This window comes from Eublepharis macularius, chromosome 15, assembly GCF_028583425.1.
Source record: "Eublepharis macularius isolate TG4126 chromosome 15, MPM_Emac_v1.0, whole genome shotgun sequence".
Taxonomy (NCBI): domain Eukaryota; kingdom Metazoa; phylum Chordata; class Lepidosauria; order Squamata; family Eublepharidae; genus Eublepharis; species Eublepharis macularius.
The window spans coordinates 53,931,587-53,951,832 of record NC_072804.1 but is presented as its reverse complement, the minus strand read 5'-3'; the positions used below and the strand labels follow the sequence as shown (position 1 = coordinate 53,951,832).

Below are 20,246 nucleotides of genomic sequence, written 5' to 3'. Positions count from 1 at the left end.
GACCAACACAGCTATCCCTCTCGAAGAATTTTTTCAGGAATGGTACCAGGAAATAGGAATCGTTCCTCCGTTAACAAGGGCACATTTTTGCATGCAAGAAAATACTCCTTTATTTTTTTGTATGACTGACATTGTGTGCCGTTGTGTTAACTTCTTCTTGTAAAGCTTCCCATTCTCTGTCAGGGATGCGCTAAATATACAAGGCAAGAATGGACTGCCCGAATGAGCCAGGATGTCTTAACACTTAAGGTCTCATTAAGCTGTGGCTAAGTAATCTAATTCAAGAAAACAGCAAGTCCTTCAGTGGATCAGAACAACGTCCATTTAGATCAGCATTCTTTTACAAGAATCAAAGCAGCCAACAGCGGAGAAGACCCGTTTACTTCATTTATATGCTGCTTTTCTCCCCCAGAGGTGCCCAAAGAGGCTTATATCATTCTCCTTAACTCCAGTTTTATCCTCACATCAACCCTGTAAAGTAGGTTCGGATGAGAGAACGTGACTGATGCAAGGTCACCCGGAAAGCTTCCATTGCAGAGCGGTTTCAGGGGGGTAGCTTTGTTGGTCTGTAGTTGAAGAGCAAGATTTGGGTCCAGCTCTGGACCCAACTAGATTTCCAGGGCAAGATTCGGCTCCGGTTCTGGACCTGAATCTTGCCCTGGAAAGCTAGTTGGTCTCTGAGGTGCCACTGGACCCGAGTCTTGTTCCGTTGCCTGCTTCATTGGCAGGTGACCTTAGGCACAGCAGTGTCACCCCCAAAGGTTTGTGTGTGTGTGGGTGGGTGGGTGCGTGGGGAATCATGTATGCCACTTAGGGTGGTCAGTCTGGGTTGGGAACACCTGGAGATTTTAGGGGTGGACTAGGGTTGCCAGTCTCCAGGTGGTGGCTAGAGAGCTCCCTGAATTACAACTGGTCTCCAGGTGACAAAACTCGAGATGCTGAGGCTCAGAGCGGCCCCACAGTAACAGCGCCAAGCCAGAAAAAGCCCAATGATGTGCCGCTCTAGCTTGAGCTCTCTGCCCCTCCCGAGGCCGTCGGATGGAGCGCTAAACCCAAAAAGCGGCCTCCCCATACCGGAAGCACTGTTCTAGCCTTCCTTCTCTACTGCCACGGCGCCTCGCTTGCCCTTTCCCAATATGGTGGACGCGACGACGGAAGTAGCTTCCCGGCTTCCTGTTTGGGGCGAGAGGCGGAGGCGCTTCCTTTCGCTCTCTCGTGGCGCAAAATGGCGGCGGCTCCTGAGGCGGCTTCGGGCTTCCTGGGCTTCGGGGCCGGCTCCCGCGACCCGGCCCGGCCCCTCTCGCGGCGGGCGGGCGGGAAGGGCGCCCGGAACCGCAAGAAGGGCTGGAAGCGCTGGCGGGGGCCGGAGGCCAAGCTGGGCCGGGAGCTGGGAGAATGGCTGGACGAGCAGGCGGCCGAGATGCGCCAGTTGGGGTCAGCGAGGGGGGCGGAGAGAGGGGGCAGCTTCACTCTGATGTGCCTGGGGAAAAGGGGAGGAGGAGGAGGAGGAGGGGAAGGCGTTGCGGTCTGTTGCCAACATCAGCCCGGGAGATTCCGGGAGATATGTGGGGCATGGAGGGGGGCCTAAGTCTAATGTCATTCGGTCTCCCCCCACCCCCCAAAGCAGCCAAAGGGAACTGGTCGTTGTAGTCTGGAGATTAATTGTAATTCTAGGAGGTCTCCAGCCACCACCCGGAGGCTGACAGCGCTGCTTTGCACGCTCAGATAAGGCTCCCCCGCCTGTCCCATGTGGTGTCATGAGGAGAGAGCGTTGGACAGGGATGTGACAGAGCTGGCTTCAAACCCCCTTGAAGCTCTCTGGGTGACCTCCGGCTCGCTGCTTTCTCTCAGCCTAATCTAACCTCACAGGTGTGCTGTGAGCATCAAGTGAGGGAGAGCTGCCTGTGCCACCCCTGAGTTCTGTTTCTTGGAGGAAGGGAAAGAAAAAAATACACACTGGAAGCACCTGGATTCAGTCACGGGTGTGTGGTCCTTCTAAGTGTCTTGGGTCGTGCTCTCTGCTTGAGACACTGCAGGATTACTGCCAGTTTAACAGGATTTGAATCCAGTGGCACCTTAGTTTTAAGTGGGTAGCTGTGTTGGCGTGCAGTAGAACAGCAGGATTTTATTCCAGTGGTGCCTTAGAGACCAACAAGATTTTCAGAGTGTAAATCTTTTGAGAGTCAGAGCTTCTGATGAAGGGAGCTCTCTGACCCTCAAATCCTGCCATTCTACTGCAGACCAACATGGCTACTCACATAAATCTACTAGATTATGTAGCACTCAGATGCTTTAAAATTCCTGCAGTGCATGAATTTCACAAAGGTTTATTCTTCCATGACACAGAACTGTTCTTATTTTTCCTTCCGTGCAGAGGCCCGGTATCAGAGAAGCCTGATGACAGCCTGTTCTTCATGGACACTGGCAGTGAAGAAAAAGGTGAGGACTTACAGCTGAACCGTGGAGGGGGTCAGTCTGACTTATAGTGGAGGATCAAAGAGAAGGGAGGCTGGATCTAAAGGGCAGGAATCTCTTGGTGGCTGCAGTGGATGACCCAACTTACCTGTATGTCAGGTCCCCCTGTGGTCCCTTGTCTGTCATTGGTGAACATCATACGCATTCCCCTTTGAGCGTACTCTTTCGCTTCCTCGGCTGTCAGTTCGAAAGCTGGTGGAGAGTGTGGGTGTGGCCTGTGGCTCTGGTTTCTGGGCAGTCCCGTGTTGGTGGCAGTGCTGAGTCTGTTTCTCTTCAGTAGCAGAACTTTGTTGTTGACCAGAAGCCTAGTGATTTATGAGAGAGACAGCGGGCATTGAAGTTTCTGGTTCCTGCGGGAAGGGAGTTGGGCTTACTGGAGCACCTGGAATTGGGTCCGAGCTAATTTCAGCTTCTTTTGCTGCTCCTGTTTGAGGGTTGTGCCCATTTGACAAAGTCTGTCTTGTGTTTCCCCCAGACCGCAAACAGAACCGTGGCAAAGAGAAACCGTTGAGGGTCGACTTGATCCTACAGATAGACTCCAAGGTGCCTGCCCCCAAAAAGTGAGTTCCCTCATCTTCCTCTGGGGACCCCCAGTACTCACTACATATGTTGTGTGTCACAGAAGAGGGAAAGCTCTTTGCTTTCAGGGACAACTGGGAACATTGTGGCAAGGTGCAAACTAGGGGTGACAATAATTGCTTCCTTCCCTTTGCTATCTCATCCATGGTTTCGTTAAACTGTTGGTTTTTAAGCTGTTTTAGGAAACTTGCATCTAAAACTTGACTAACTTTTTTTTTTAAAAAAATTGATCGTCTTAACACTCACTGAACAGTTCCTCTTCCCTTCTGGCCACATAATTTATCAGAAAATTGTCAACCTTTCCCTCTTCCCCTTGAGGCCAAGTTGCTTCAGCCTCTGTTCATGAGACATGCTCTCTAGATCCTTTAGTAGCACACTGTGGAATCTACCTTCAAATACAGCGTTCTTCTGTATGCAGTCCTCCTTTCCCAAGCCCCATTTCTTTTGGAAACTGACCACAGAGTATAAGATTCCTTTGTTATGCCTTCTGGGTTAAAGGGCAGCCTCCGATTGCCAAGGAACAACAGCACGGCAGTAGCAAAAGGTGTATTTTGGGGTGCACTGAATGGAGGGGGGTAGAAAAACCGATTCAGGCTGTTTGGCTTCCATGACCCTAAATCTGCCTTTTTCCTCAGCATCCTTGCCCACCAGATCCCCAATGGCAAGAAGATGAAGCAGAAGCAGCGGCTATGGGAGAAGCTAGCAGAGGAAGGGGTGGTGCCTCGGAAAGAACGTCTCCTCCAAGAGAGATTGAAGAAAGCTTCGGCAGCAAAACCTGCTTCTGTGGAAGCCAGCAGCACCGCTAGCCCTTCTAGGGCATTCTATGATATCTGGTCAGAATCAAGTAAGAGAAAGGAGCGAGGCCAAGGCCTACGCATTTCTGTTCTTTGCTCTGGGAAAGAAACTAAACTTGTGGGATTTCTTCTAGGGCAATCAGCATTGAAATATCACACGCAGATACACACACCATTTTGTGGAAGGTATCTTCCAGCTTCACAGGCCCCTCTGTTTTTCTCCAACACAGATGATATGTTAGAAATTGCCTGCGTTCTGTCCTTGCCTCGTTAGGGTGGCAGATAGAAAACACCAGGGCCCTCCTGACTTCTGAAACTTTTCAGGTGCCATACCAGCATTGACCAGGAGAGGTCAGCACTGATCCAACAACAGGCCCAAAGGGTTCTTTGACAGTTCAGGGAAATGTTTATGAATGGGACGTTGTAACCGGAACTGTGCTCACGCGTTTAAGCTGTAAGGGTGTTTAAGGGCTTTCAGCAGCAACAGCAGGAATGGTTGAGAGCTTTGATACCCTAGATTATCTTGCCAGCTGCAGCACGGCGTTGTGAGAGGTGGTTGCGCCATCTCTGGGCTGTGAAGGAGTTGAAAGTCTCTGCCAGGCTGTCAGAATAGCTCCCTGGCTAGGTGGGCTGTGTTGCACATGCTGGTCCTGTGGGCCAACAAGGGAGTCCTTCTTACATCTGCCCTGTGACACGTCGCTGCCTGTGGAACATGCCTGGCAGTTCGGAGCAGTGGGTGATAGCATCCCGCTGAGGCGATGCTGATTCAGCGTCTCTCTCCTTGAAGAAAAGCTGAAGCCCTTTGAACTTTCTTGTTGACCCTCCCCTTTCTCTCCCCCCCCCCGCCCATTTGCTCTGTTGATCCTTCCTGGCTGCTTTTTCCACCACCACCCTACATCTGGTTGTGTTGAGGATTCAGGGCTAATCTTAGCGCCTTAGAGCCCAAAATGACCTCTCTCGAGGCCACCCTTCGGTCTCCAGGGGTGGCAGGAACGTGACCAGCCGCCCACACACTCCAGCCTGTCATGGCCTGCAGCAGCTGCTGGAGTGTGGCCAGAAGGGCAGTCAGGGATGGCCTCTACTGGGGGAAAGGCCCAAGGATGCTGCAGGCCAAGGAAATGAACCAGATCCTTCCTCTTATCTCCATGTGTCTCTCGCGTTCCTACCAAAACCTTGCTGCAATCCCATGTCTTGTGGGAACTTGGCGGTTGCTTTAAGGAGGATTACTTATACCTTTAGTCAAGGTGCTTGAAGTGGCTCATGAGATGAATTTCCTCCGCCCCCTCCCTTTCAGGACCTGCTTATGGGTCAGTTGAGGATTCCTAATCCTATGCTGGTGTGTTTGAGAAGTAAGAAAGGAAATGTGTGGTTCCAGATTAACCCCAGGGTGTGAGTGGATGGTCATAAAGCAAGAATGCTGGTGCGCAACCCTGTTTCCAATTGTTTATTTACACCCACCCCGAAATCAGGCAAATGGCGGTATGTTGTGTGTCGTCTCTTCCTCCAACACTGGATACCAAAAGCCAGTTTCATTTTTTTTAAAAAAAAAGTTTAGTGTCTCCTGATACTCCGTGGCAGTGGGGTTTTTTTGTTCTCTCGTCCATCTAGATCCATTGGATCAAGTCCTAGCTGGGAAGGATACGTGGTTCTTGGAACAGACCAAAATGCAGCCAGTGAAAGTAAGCAGCAAACTAGTTTCTCAGCAGCAGGGAAGGTTTAGCTGGGGGAAGAGAGGCCAAGGCCACGACTTCTGCTCACTCTTATCTTCTTATTTCCTCTTGTAGCGCCCAGGCAGGCTACTGAAGACTCCATCGCAGCTTCCAGCTGTGGAGGTCATTGCACCAGGGGGGTCTTACAATCCCACCTTCCAAGCTCACCAGGTATTTTTGCAGGGAGAGATGGATTGGCTGGGAGGGGTTCCAGGTTTCCAGGGGGAGCGGGCAGTAGTGTTAATTCTCAGCCTGTGGTTAGGGGAAGGAAGAGGCATATGTTGTGGGGGGAGGCAGTGAGGGAATTTGTTCCATTTTGTTAAAAAGTCAGAGTGGTACATCCTTGTGTGTGGAGGCTGCGGACAGGAGTTCCACTGATCGAGGAAATGGGCACAGCGAACAGCAGGATCCTGGGTCTCGTTCCTACGCTCGTTCTCCTTATGCTGTCCTCCCCACCCCCCTTGCAGGCTCTGCTCCTCCAGGCCCACGAAATCGAGCTGAAGAGGCAGAAGGCCCAGGAGAAACTGGATCGCCAGCTCAGCTTCCCCACCGCAGCGGAGGCCCCCACCCAGGTGCGCGTTCCACCCAGGGGGAGAAGGGAGCACAGCACTTGCAGAAGGGGGGAAGTATGGCAGTTGGAAGGTGGCCACAGGAGCAAAGGTAGACTGTGGCAGTTTGTTTTGTAGGGCTGCCGATGGCGCCTCCCTTTCCCGCTAAAAGCGAGCGGGCTTTGCTTTAACTTTCCTCGGTGCTCGGCCTATCGAGAGGGTATATTTAGCCTCCTAATAGGACTCAGCAGTTAGCACCGTATCAGTACCTTCTCACATGTTGGGGGAACCCCCTGTCCTGCCCAGGGAAAGAACAGGCAACCAGGCCAGGGACGACGGCCTGTAAGTGTCGCATGATGCTCAGGCCCACGTCTGATTGGATCCCTGCACTGTTGGCAGCTGGCTGGGTAACATCAGGAAGTAGCCTGTGTGCTGGGCCTAGTGACTGCTGCACCTCCCCAAGGAAGTTGAGTACATCCTCAGGGAACTGTAGGTTGAAATTACAGTCTGCTGAGTGCGCAGGCTGGTCCCCGAGTGTGTTGTGCGCGCTCCTTTCCATGCTCCCATTGTTAACTCCTTGGTATTCCTCCAGGAAACAGTGTTTCGGGAACAGTGTGAGGGACTTTTGGAGGACGACAACTCTGGCGACGAGGAAGAGGAGGGGAGGCTACCCAAGTCAGAAGAGGAGGAGCTTCAGGCAGATTCAGGTCCAGCTGCCCCTTTGCCCCTCGCAGCAGCAGGAGAAAAGAAGACAGAGAGGCAGAGGAAGAAGGAAAAGGAGGCCAAGCGGCTGGTGCGTTTGCCCAATTCTCTCCACACCCCTTCACCATTTCGTTTTCTTGATAAAATGTCTGGTCTGTTCATCCGTACTGTCTTCTCTCATTGGGAAAAGCTTATGCACAAACAAAACCTCTCCCTGAATCAGTGTCTTCGTCGCACTCCCTTTCATGTTAGTGATTTCCTAGTATGTGCACCTGAGGGGTTTGCGTATAGTTACGTTCCCTTGTTTGTCTCTTGCTGGCTTCTTCCAGAGCTGTAGGTTGATACGAACCGCAGCTCAGACCAGGGGCTGTCCCATTACTGCCCCCCGATAGTTAAAGCATCCCTTTTAAAGAATAGCAAAGAGTACAGTCCCTCAGAATGGGGACATTGCATTTTTACAGTTCTAAGTAGGGTTTGTTGTGTGCTTCAAGGAGTTGAAAGGGCATCGTGCTCATCTCGAGCTTGGCCGTAGCACGCTGAAGCCAGGCCACCCACCACAGTTGCCCTCCAGATGAAGGCACGGACTCTCGGGTCCCTCAGTGCCTGGTAAATGCAGCTGTGAAAGGTGCTCGTGTCTGGGGCAGGGCTGGCTTCCACACGGCCACCCTCCCTTGAGTGGCGTTGTGCTGCGTGTTCCCTCTTATTCCGTAGGAGTGCAGAAGATCTGCAGCATGCACCGTTGAACACTGGATTTAGCTTCCTGGGTGTGCCTGCTTTCAGTTTTCTGTTTTTTAAAAAAGAACAGGTTTCTAGGCCTTATGCTATCCTGAAAGCATGGGCAATTCCTGTTGCAATCTCAGGAGGGCGTTTGAGAAAGGTTCCCACAGGTTGGAGGAAGGGAGTTTCAGTGCTCTGCATTGCGCCTCGCCCCTCCTAGCATAATTGGAATAAATTTTGCAAAGTGAGAAACCATGCAGATGTGCTAAATTCACAGCACTTCTACATGTTGCGGACATGTTTTCTTTGTGGAGGATTTGCATTGCCATGGCACAGAATTTCCAAAAACTTTTTTTTTAACCCAGGGGAAAGACACGCTTGCCTAACCAATGCGTAGGCCTTCCTTTTGTGTCTGTGCACATGTACCTGTGGCTCGTGCCCATTCTGCGTAGGCGTTTAGGCCCCAGCATGCAGCCCTGCCCTGGCAGGGCTCTCTGCGCTGCCCTTGAGAAGCCGCCACGGCAGTTGGGGCTGCCTCCTGGGCCGCTTGCCAAAGCCAGCTCCATGATCTCCTTCCACTGATGCTGCTGTAGCTTCTGAACACGCGGCCATCTGGCCAAGCCAGGCGCCTGCCATCTGCTCCCTGCGTGAGCCAGGCAGACGCATGGGGGAAGGCCAGCTCCCAGACCACCTCCCTGATGCGAGCTCCAATGATCTCATCCTGGTGAGAGGGCAGGGGGCTTGCTGTGGGGGAAGGGACAGTGACCCTGGGAAGGAAGCTCTTCTCTGCTATGCCGCTATCTCACTTTCACTTCTGCATGCAGAAATCCCGGGAGCTGAGTGAGAAGGCAGCACGACTCCGGCGACAGGAGGTTTTCCGGTTGCGCTCCATCGGGCTGCAGGTGAAGCGGTGGGAGGCAGAGCTGCTGCGCCGGAAACGAGCACGGGAGGCCAAGCGGAAGGCTGAGGCCGACAAGCCCAAGCGGCTGGGCAGACTGAAGTAAGAGTCCTTGGGAATGAGGCGAGACCTGGGCAGGGAGGGAGGAGTTTAGCTAGAGCACGCCCACGGGTACATGCCGTGGGAGGAGAAGGGGGCAGAAGAAGGCCCAGATTTGCATGGGGCGTGTTCCTAAACAGCCCCCCCCGGTCCATCCTTCATTGCAGGTATGAAGACCCAGATCTGGATTTGCAGCTGAGCACTGAATTGGCGGAGTCTTTGAGGACGCTGAAGGTGAGCGGGTGCCCCTCTCCCCCCCCCCAGGCTTTGGGCTGCAGGGAGCCTTGGAGTCATGAGCTGTGCTAAGACAGGGCTGCAGTCTCTCTCCCATTCCACTCTCTTAAGTTCTCTGAGTCGTGGATCTGCCCCTCTTCCTCTGGGCTGATGGTTCTTCTTTTTAAACGGCAGAGTTGACTTTGGCCCTCTTGGCTCCTCCCTGGGGCAAGCTGCACGGCTCAGACCTTTCCTTTTGAAAGGCAGCAAAGAATCTCCTCCCCAGAGAGGAGTTGGGGGGGGTGCTTCAGGGTGGTTCTGGAGCAGGAGGCATCTGTCTGGGTGCCCCAGCAGGTGGCAAGAAGAACCACCCCAGGGGCAGCCCAGGCTTCCAGTTGCTCTCGAGCCCTTCAAGGTGGCCAGTGATGAGACCCATCCTTGCGCTCGGAGTATTTGCAGCAGTGTTTTGCTGGGAATGTGAAGGTCACCCGGGGTCTCCCTGGAACCTGCCGAGCAGGTAAGGGCTGGGGAGCTGAGGCACCTGACTAGAAAGCCCCCCTTCTTGACAGAGACCCCCTTTCAGCTACTGGGCTGCTGCAGGGCTCCAGAAATTCCCAGGGGAGCATCTTTGTGGGGAGGGGTCCTCAGTGCTGCATCCTTTTTGGTGTTAGTGACACGCTTCTCTTTCCAGGCAGGCCCACAGATTCCTTCTGCTTTGTTGCGCGAGTGCTAAACCAAGGTTCTCCTGCCGTAGTTGACTTCCCCGTTCCTGTCACTGCAGTAGTGGGAGCCCATGGGGGGCGGGGGGGGGCACAGATATTCTCCAGGAAGCTCCGGAGCGCCTGAACTGTCAGGCTGCTCCGATGCTCGTGTGCCGTCCAGCTTGGCATTCAGCCAGGCATCACAGACAGCTGCCACTCTTTGCAGTGATGTTATCCTGCCACTGTTTTTAAAAAAATATATTTATGTCCTTTATAGTCCGCTTTTCTCATTGAGACTCGAGACCGATTTCATAGTGTGAGATTAGTACAATCAATATCAAGGACATTTCGATAAACAATGCCATACGGTAAATAAATACAAGCTTACAAAGACATAGTATAAGCAAGAATTCTATACAGAGTTGAAGAGATGCTGAAATGGAGCATAAGCAATTTGAGGGCTGATATTAGACAACATATAACTATCCAGTAGGATCATACTTGAAGCACAGGGAGCACATAGGAGCACATACTTAAAGCAATAGATAGTACATACAGCAACATAGTAGTGAAGTCTGTGGTCCCTAACTCGTTAGTGAAGCATCTGAGACCTCCCTCCCTACCATACAGCCCTCCCTACCATACAGCATACAGAAAGCCATACTACCAGCCTACCATACAGCCTACCATACAGAAAGCCAGGAGAGGGGGGACTCTCCTGACCTCTTCAGGTAGGCCATTCCACAGGGTAGGGGCCACATAGAGAAAACCCGTGTATGGGCAGCTGTTGATTTCACCCAAGTGCAGGATGGCACCTGCATGAGAGAGACCCTGTTCAGACGAGCAAAGCTGCTGTGGAGGAACATAGGCAGAGAAGTGGCCCTGTACGTATGCTGGACTAAGGCCTGTGGCAGGGAGTTCCAAAGGTCTTTGGTAATTTTTTAAAAAAATGCTTCATTTCCTACCTCCTAATGTCCAGGGGAAACTCGCAGAGTAGGACAGATGTTTTTCCTACGAGTGCCTGCTCCATGTTCTTAGCTCTACACGCCCCCCCCCACCCACACACACACCTTCCACACTCTGCTTCCTTGTTTTGTTAACCAGCCTGCCACACTGCCAGAGGGGTGCTCCGACACCAGATCCCTTGCAACAGTTCTGAAGTTGGTAGGCTGGCCTGAGATTGCAACGGGACTGCAGCCCTGAACTTTTCAGCCAAACAGGCTTTGACGCTGGGCCTTCCACACTGCGTCTCCTTTCTTCCTCTCCGCTTTTAACACCTCACCCCCGCAACTCCTCAACTTGGTGCCAACTGCTCCTGTTAGGGAGTGCAGGAAGGCACCTAATGAGTGTACGTGAGGAGCTGATGTTGTGCGAAGAGTTGTGTTGCTGGCACCTGCCACCTCTGTGAGTGCTAAGGAAGGGAGGGCTCAGCGGGTGCTCTTGTGTTCCTTTTTTCCCTCTGGTTATTGCAAGGAACATGGATAAGAACCAAAAAAAGTAAGTGGCATGGCGAAACCCGAAAATGAAAAAGCATGTCATATCTGTTAAGACCAACTAAAGTGACACAACGTAATGCACAGACTTTTGAGTTGTCTAGAACTCTTATCTGGCCAGATGGGAGGGGGAGGGGACAGACTTTAAGGCCTGGCAGACCTTTATTTCCTTTCTCCTCCTTTTAAATATAACATCCAAAGCTCTGGAGAACTTGAAAGACTGCAGGCTGTGTTGTTGTGGGGGTTTTCGGCTGGTCTTATAAAATGGTTTAAAAATTTTTGTTATTAATCGAGTTTCCATTTGTGGTTGTGGGCAGAGGATCTATCCAGATCTACTGCCAGAAGAGGGTTGAAGGTATATGGGTTCTCCCCTCCCCGTTTTTCTGCAGCTTCTCCAGGAATACCAACCACGTCTCTCCCGGGTATGGCTGGATTGTTGAAACAAATATATTTCATGGCATCTTGAAAGATGCCACTTCTGAGGATCCTAAGTGGGCACATCTCTTGTGTATGTCCAGCTGTTCACGTAATGAATTTCTCTTCCCCCCCCAGCCTGAAGGGAGCATCTTGAAGGATCGTTTCAAGAGCCTACAGAAACGCAACCTCATAGAACCTAGGGAGCGTGCAAAGTGAGTGAACGGGGTTCCCCAAACTCTTGAGGGCAGCAGCACAATCGCCCTCACCCTCCCAAATTGAAATTGGACTCCAGCCAGCCCTTTGTGCAAGGAATCTTCCCACTGTCTCTCTGTGTGAGTCATTGATTAGACCCAGAGCTTCATTCGCTCATACAAACGCACAGCAGACGGCCCACTTGGGAGGACAGGTAGTTTTCACTACAGCTCTGTATTGGGCTCATGATTGGTCCAGATGTGAAATGTGGCTAGTTTGAAGGAGACCAAGACCCGCACAGGGACTCACTCAGAGGCAGCAAGCAGGCTCTGGGGGTAAGAAATGTAGGATTGTGAGAGACCCTTTAGTCATTTTCTGGCAGCACACAGTCCAGCACTTCTCAAAAGTGCGTGTGTGAAGATTTCCCTGAAACCCTATCCCTAGAAAAAGATGTAAACAGTAAAAGGTTCAGGTTTAGGCCTCTGTATGAGAGGCAGGGCAGCTGAAAAACCCAGAAAGGGGTGAATTCATTTGGCCCGTGTACTGATTTAAACATGCATATTCTTGCTCATTGATTTGCATGTGCGAATGAGAAGATCAGACATCAGATAACCTGTGAAGTAACACAAAACTCAAACGTGGTGCTTTTTTTTTTATTAACGGAGGTGGTTCACATGCCAGACTCAGAAGTCAGCAAGTGTGTGGACAGAGAACGCCACAGTCTCTGTGAACAACAATCTTTTTTTTTTTTTTTGTAGTGAGAGTGTGTGTGGCTTTTGGAGTGGAGATGACTCTCCCACCGCTGGGGGCTGCCCCCTCATTCAGCTGCTCTCTGTTGTGGGGTGTGTTCACTTGGGGAGGGCCATGTGTCTGCTGCCTGAGTCCCTGAAGTTGTCTCTTCCCTACTAGGTTCAAGAGGAAATACCGTGTGAAATACGTTGAAAAACGGGCCTTCCGGGAGATAACGTAAGTGGGGCTCTTCCTGCACCCCCTAATGTGGGTGGGGGGTTGTGGAGCTGTCTGTTTCCTACCACCCTAAAATGGTTTCTCTGGTGCTGTTACGGGCAGGCCAGCTATGATGCTGCAGTCAGGAACTTGGCCGCTCACGTGACCGTGATTTTGTCACTAGATCCCTTACTTTTCTCATCATACTTTATTCTCAGGACTTGCGTAGTTTTAAAAAAAAGTATACCTGGGTCTGACACCTGCAAATGGATGATATCAAAAGCCTGGATTTGCACCTGGGGTGGAGGGAGGTGGCAGAGCGGGGGGTTGCCTTTGCACTGCAGGGAAGGGGTGTCACTATTGGTAATGCTCCCCGTTATTTAAAAAAAAAATCCTTCCCCACAGAAGAAACAAGTACATCAGAGACAAACGGGAGCCCGGCCCAGCCCAGCCCATACAGGAAGCATTTATAAGCAGTTCCTCCCCTCCCTTACACCCTTAAGTAGATCCTGAGGAGTTAGCCATGCTAGTCTGTAGTAGCAAAATAGTAAAGAGTCCAGTAGCACCTTGAAGACTAACCAACTTTACTGAAGCATAAGCTTTCAAGATCCACAGTTCTCTTTGTCAGATGCATATTCTCTTCGTCCATGCAACTGACGAAGAGAGCTGTGGTTCTCGAAAGCTTATGCTACAGTAAAGTTGGTTAGTCTTAAAGGTGCTGCTGGACCCTTTACCCTTAAGTAGCACAATCATTCTGCCATCCCCTCCTGCTTGCATCAATTCAGTCTGGAACTTGGGTAAGGCTCCTCCCGATAACAGACATGATCGCCCCCTCCGTGCCTGTCTCTCTAAGGCAGAGAAACCACTGCACACAAGGAGGTCTTGCCTTCTTGCTTGGGCGATTCCTCAGATACACATCAGTTCTGACCTGAGAAAACCAGAGCAGGTGGCGGAAAAAACGGGCTTCCTGGGCGAATGGGCCTCATGCCGACTGACAGTCGCTCCAGAATTTTCTTGGGCGGTGAGGCAGAAACCAGGCCTCCGAGAGCTCTTGATTTGCGGCTGGGCTGGTGTTCTTTCTACTGGGCATCCTCTGTTTTCTGACAGAATGACTCACAGCTCTTGCCCCATTTTTGCAACCGTTCCACCATATTGCAGCCATTCAGGCTCCTTTGATCTCGACTCAACCGCCCCCCCCCATTCACAACTGTGTTCTTTCTCTCTTTTTCCCCTCACCACAGGTTATAGAGCACGGCTCACACCACAACATTCCGGGAACTCCTCGTCCTTCCTGTTTCATTAAAAAACACAAAAAAGCCAGACCTAATCTGTGCCTTTCGTCCTTCTTCCTGTTCACGTTTGCAAATAATAACCCTTCTTCCACCATTTGTGGGCAAAAGCACGTCTTGGGCCATTTAAATCCAACCTTCCGGGCCAGGGCTATGGACGCTCTGCTTCAAGCTTGTGCATGCAGTTACAAGCTGCTCTGCGATCTCCCTTAATGAATCAGCGCACACAGTGGCTCACTTTGCATATCTAATTCTTCTGCCAGTCATAATGAAATATACCTGCGTTGGGAAGAGAAGCCAGGAGGAGCACGTCCCTCCTTTGGGTCCTGCTCTCCACCGCCTTTCGGTTTCTGGGAATTCACAACGTATCACATGGAAGATTTTGTTTCTAATAGCCTGTTAAGCCATGGTAGTGAAACGCAACCTGTCTCTTCAGAACTATGATATTCCTCGTCGCCAGAGGCCAAGGGCAAACTGTGGGGACGTGACGCTCTTCCTCCAGTTTCATTTGTGTCTTTCCCCAAGTGTGCCCCAAAACTGAAATTACACAATACCAATAGGCACACAATTTCAGTGCTCTCCAAGTGTCCTCTGGTAAATGCCCCAGGTGCCTTCTCATTGGCCTCTGCTGGAGCTGGAGGGAATTTGGTCGGATCCAGCAGATGTGCTTCTGATGCCTGCCCAGTGTTGACACGTACACTTTTGAACCTGATCCTCACTGGTGGAAGAGCCAGAAACTTGTGTTTTTCTTTTTGGAGGGATTTGAAGTCTGTCTGAATCCTCCCAGCTCTGGCATATAGTACTAAGCAGCCTCTTCTAGAGGAGGTTGCCTTCTTCGATGGCGGAAGGGTCGGGAAGCTTTATCCCGATGTTAAGCCTAAATCCCCCTGCTGCTGTTTCTGGCCCTGCTGCCGGGTCCCGTCCCTCCCTTCCTGTGAGATCCGTTTAAATATTAAAAACTCTCAGCCCATGCGTCCCCTCCAAGCTGGAGGAAAGAAGATTAAAACACCCCCACTTCCTCGGAGGAGTTGTCTTCCCGACCCGCAGCTGTCTCCGCAGCACTCACTTCCCAATCCTCAACCTGTCACTGTCCAGTGTGGGGCGCCAGTCCCTCCAATCTCGGGCATTCCCCTGTCACCATTTCCTGGCAGGATGGAAGGGGGGGCCCAACACCTGGGATAGGAAAGTGGTAGTAAAAATCTTGACTAATTTAAGCTCCTTTGTGTGTCTCGCCAAACTCTTTCAGCGCGCATCAGCAATCCATGTTCTAAAACCGGGTTGCCTGTGGGGGTGGGGGGTGGGGATGTCGAAAGCTACAGGCTGCCCGGATTGTCACCAACTTCATTAGAGATGACTCGGTACATTTTGGCAGCATCCACCGGCTGCCACCTTGGTGCCGGCTTTTTATTTTTTGACATGCAAGAAAGCGCCGCTGGGATTTCATCTGCACGGCTGAACAACATCTGGCTTCCTCCGGTGGCCTTGCTCTCCCCTACCCTGACTTCCAGATGTTCCCGTCTTCCATTGCTCAGAGATGCGCTGCGAAGAGCCCGGTTACCGCCTGCCTCCTGCTCCCACCTGTGTCTTTAGCCTGGCATGAGTCAACCGTGGGCAGCAGCACGCAGCCCATGACCCTTCTGCCCCAGAGCCATCGCTGCGCTTCTGCTGTTTGTGCTGGCAGCAGTGTGCCATGGTTCTCTGGCAAGCGCATAGTGCGTCTCGTAAAGGGCCACTGCTCATGCAAGTCATGCGCGGTGCTGTGCGCCAAGCTTTCGGTTGCTGAGGCCACACTGATCAAAAGCAGGGAGACGCTAATAGCAACCCTTTTTAAGTGCAAAACTGTACCCCTCCTCAGAGGAGCACGGCCTTTTGTTTCAGTGGGAATTCCTCTCGCGTCTCTGCAACAGTTGCATGAGTGAATGAGGTCACGTCACACCAGACGCACCACAGAGTTGCCTTCCCTTTGCAGCATGGGCTGGGTGGAAGGAGGTGGCACCAGGTTTCTTCAGAGACACGACGGGCAGCCTCCTCCACAAATGCTTTGAGTGTGACACTTCCCACAACATGCCGTGTAGGGACTGCTGTTGGTCAGAAACCACTGGCCTGCAGGACAAAGGTCATGGCTGATCTCGGTTCAGCTTAGAAAATGGGAGTCCTACTTTTTCCCCTGTATTTGCCGTTCTAACAGGGAGCTGCCAGACATCTGAAGGTGGGCTACTAGTGTACACAGCGCTACCTGTCGCAAGTGTATTTTGCTATTTGCATGTACTAGCTTTGCACAGAGGAGGTTCCACAGGGCAGACCTAGTTCTTCCTGTTCCACAGGCTAGGCTTGAGGGGGGTGCATCTTATTGACTTACGGCTGAACCGTCTCCTGGTGCCCCATCAAGGCATCTTTGTGGATGCCTTGGGCATGTATACCCGAACCGTGATGGGGTCTGTCTATAAACACTGTCACATTTCTACGTCTGCCTTGAGGAGTATACACAGAAGTGGAAGAAGCGTGGGGACATGCCCCAAATACTGTCTCTGTGTAGCTCCCCTTCTATCTTTTGAGTGAGGTTGTGAAATTTTTACCCCTGGGGTCTGTTTAGTTGCATGTTCAGTGGCAGTAAGAGTGCCTGTGACTGTGGGCAGAGTGTATTTCCCTTGCCATAGCACAACCTGGCAAAGGGGGCATTTTCCTCCTGGATTGTAGGATGTAGCTTTGTATGCACGTTTCTTAGGAGAAATGAAGTGCTGGCTAGAAGGGTGTGTGTGTGCGCGCGGATGCGTGTGTGTTACGTCACCTCCAACCTATGGCAACATTGAATGAAAGACCATCTAAAACGTCCTATCTTTAACAGACTTGCTCAGATCCTGCAAACTGGAGGACGTGGCTTCTTTTATTGAGTCAAGCCACCTTGTTTTGGGTCTTCTTCTTTTCCTGCTGCCTTCCACTTTTCCTAGCATAATTGACTTTTCCAGAGAATCTTGTCTTCTCATGATGTGACCAAAGTACGATAGCCTCAGTGTTGTCATTTTAGCTTCTAGGGAGAATTCAGGCTTGATTAGATCTAGTATCCACTTACTTGTTTTTGGCTGTTCATGGTATCCGCAAAACTCTCCTCCAGCACCACGTTGAATTGATTCAAGGGGGTGGGGGGGAGATGACAGGATTTCTGTGTTCCCCACCTAAGCCTGTTGACGTCATCCCTTTATCTCCAAGTCACCTGGTGTGAAGTAGAAGTGAGAGAATGAGGCAGGTGTTTGGGAAGGGGGGGGGGCTTGAGGTGCTAGGATCCTGCTGGCTTTTCTTCCTCCCTTCTCTCCCCCCCCCCCATCGTTTCCGATATTCGGGCTGTCTTTGTCAGCTTTCTCCCTTCCTCACTCTCCGGGGAATGTGCTGCTGTCATTGGCCTTGCTTGCGCATCACAGCTGCCATGCATAATTCACACCGGATAACGTCGCTGCACTGGTGTGTGCGAGAGCCCTCTTCTCTCCCTCTCTCTGCCAGCCCCTCCCCAGCAGCTGGTTGTAAAAATAGCAGCGAGGTCTAAGAATAGCACCAATCTGCTCCCCTGCTCCAGGATCGGGTCTTCTGCTGCAGCCACCTCCCTTTTCCTCTTGATCCCTCTTTCCTTAGGGGGGGCTGTGGGACGAGGGGGCAGATCAAGAGGTGTGTGCACGTGTCTTGGTGACTGGGCAGTGCCACATACAACCGTTGTGTGATGGAGTGCAATCAACCTTCGGGAAACTAGTATCTTGGAGAGAAAGCAAAACTAGGAATGTTTCTACACGAGGCATCTGACACGTGAAGAACACGTGTCAGGAGATGTAATGTTAGCCTGGAAGGGTAGTGTAAAAAGATAGAGCTAGTGGCAGGGGCAAAGGCTTTGCTATACATTCGAGCTGTGTGAAGAGGCTGTGAAATGCCAGAAGGGAAACTTCAGCCCATTATAATCTCTCCAGGTCCAAGCCTGGCTTTGGCAGGCAGCTCCAGCCCATTTCCTTTCTTTGCTGCCCTCTGGTTGTGATCTGGCAGTTTTAGACTGGAGAGATGAAATTGACAGAGCCTTTGGGCAGGCAAAGTTGAAATTAACAAACCCTCGATCTCCGCCGGCGTGGTCTTTTTAAACTACGCTTGCCGGCTAACATTGCATCTCCCTACACTTGATGAGCATGCACCGAAGCATCTCGTGTAGAGAGACTGTAGGTTACTGCTCCTTGAAGCATTAGCTTTCTGTACACAGGGCATGGGTGGAAAGAGGACCACTTGATCATACGAGACACACACTCCTTTTTGCATTGTGATAGTGGAATGATCCACACGTACCACTTGGCAAGAGCTACACCCGAGAGCCAGGCAACTCAACAGGGGCAAGATCCCCATTGCCTCTCCATTGCATTTGGGAGGTTCATCTTGATTAACCCTGCGGCTGCTCTCCTCTTTGCGAAGGAACACGTATGAATTGGTAACCCAAACTCTATACCAAGGAAAGCTGAATTCGGCAGCCAGGATTGAATTATGCCAAGCAAGCACATGTGGATAGATCTGGTCATTTTACAGAATTTATTCTTCTAGTCAGCAGGTGAACAAGCCCTTCAAGCTGCACCTCCTCCCCTGGAGCTGAGGGAAATTCCGCTCTCAGAACCCCGTCTTTCCACTCCCAGCCTCTGCTGTGCCCTATTCACCTCTAGAACAGGGGGAATAAAGTATATGGCCTCCCTTCCAGCGACACCTTCCGTCTCCCACATATTTTCCTGGTAAAAACGCTTTGGAGATGGCGAAAAGGTGGTCGTCCAGATTATGTGCTGCTATGTTTTTTGTTTCTATATTTATGTAGATAAGGTATTTTTAAACTACGGTATGTAAGCATTTTATGTTTTTAATGGTCTTAATGGCCTGAACTGTGGAATGCGTTTTTTAAGCTTTGTTGTGATCCGCCCTGAGCCTGCTGGTGTGGGGAGGGCGGAGCATAAATTGATTAAATATTCCCCTCCCCCCCTTTTTTGCTAGAAGCTGCAGAGATTTCTGGGGTTGAACCCGCACCTTGGCTAATATCTCCACGAAGGGATAGTCTTGCAAGCCTCGGCCCTGCTTCTTGGTCTTGGAGTTTGCAAGACCTTTTCCAAACTCCCAGACGGAAGAGGGATTGCGAGACCGTTCCTTCACAACCTTGAACAGGATTTGAGTCCTGTGTCACTTCAGACAAGTGTCTGACGGAGGGAGTTCTGATTCTGGAAAGCTTACACCCTGAAAATCTGGTTGGTCTCCAAGGTGCCACTGGACTCAAATCCTGCTGTTCTACTACAGACCAACCTGGCTACCCACCGAACTAATCTAGAACAAGTGTTTGATGCCCTCTTGGGAGCCCTCTGTATCCTCTTGTTGCATTGGTGTAGTGATCGTCGTCTTGCTTCCTCAGAGTTAAGAGAGACAGTCTGTACATGCTCAGAGGCACTCCCGCTGTGTTTGAAGGGCTGAACACGGGTCTTGGTCATACGTTAGGGGACACGAACCCTGGTCCCAAATACTTGACTTTTTTTGGTGCTCGTAGGTGCCGGGAAGCCTGTATAAAACTCAGGCTAGTCTGTTGGAGCAGAGAAAATCTTTTGAAACCAAGATGAGAGTTTCGAGAAAGCTTACACTACAATAAAGTTGGTTAGTCTTAAAAGTACTACTGGACTCTTTGCTATTTTGCAACCGCAGACTAACACGGCTGACTCCTCTGGATCTTTTGAAACTGAGGCACTGTAAAAAGTTTCAATTAGGCTTGTCCAGCCACAAGCCTGAAGGACTGAGAACCCCACTCTTCTATGCAGCTCTCAAGAGGAGGAGGCCCCGTTTTAGATTCCTCACTCCCAAGTTGTCGGATAATAGAACCCCAAAGTTCTGGCCTCTGAGGTTTATGGGGGAAGAGCCGTGGCTCAGTGGAAGAGCCTCTGCTTGACCTCCGCTTGAGACCCAGGAGAGCCGATGCCGCTCTGAGTAGACTATACTGAGCTTGATGGAGCAGGGGTCTGATTCGGTATAAGGCAGCTTCAAGCTTTCTCGCTGGCCCCACTGCTGTGCCTCCATGCACAGAAATTAACCAGCTTGCTTTAATGCGCAGATGCTCCCCCACCACGAGGTTGAGTTGATAATGCTTCTTCCTTGCCATTGAATTTCTGCACCTGAGGCTGCTTGCTGGTACAGCTACTGGTACAATTTTAAAAAAAAATTGTGGCTTTTGTCATGTGTGCCTGTGTAACTCCCTCGCCTTCCACAATCCTTCAAGTGGGTGAGGAGCAGGAGCGAGAGTGTGGCAGCTGTTAAGGCCCTGCAGGACACAGGACACTATTAATAGAGGCATGCATATGAATAAGATCTCACCTTATTCCCGGTGCAAATGAGCAGGCAAGAACGGGGGCAGAAGGGTGGAGAGAAGGAACAGCTGTCTGGAGTTTTTCCTTCTTCCTGGAAAACCACTGAGCAGACACACCTGGGTAACTAT

The 20,246-nt window shown here is 51.2% G+C and overlaps 1 protein-coding gene across 1 annotated transcript; it reads left to right on the top strand.

Moving 5' to 3' along the window:
* Nucleotides 1–1,209: 1,209 nt before the first annotated feature.
* On the top strand, nucleotides 1,210–13,804 carry NOP53 (NOP53 ribosome biogenesis factor). The gene is made up of 13 exons (XM_054999627.1): nucleotides 1,210–1,434; nucleotides 2,375–2,439; nucleotides 2,951–3,035; nucleotides 3,690–3,898; nucleotides 5,457–5,527; nucleotides 5,633–5,728; nucleotides 6,025–6,129; nucleotides 6,698–6,898; nucleotides 8,349–8,524; nucleotides 8,689–8,755; nucleotides 11,481–11,557; nucleotides 12,447–12,503; nucleotides 13,724–13,804. Exons 1-13 carry the CDS (start codon nucleotides 1,226–1,228, stop codon nucleotides 13,728–13,730), a joined length of 1,425 nt encoding a protein of 474 aa, XP_054855602.1. The 5' UTR covers nucleotides 1,210–1,225; the 3' UTR covers nucleotides 13,731–13,804.
* The last annotated feature ends 6,442 nt before the right edge of the window (nucleotides 13,805–20,246 follow it).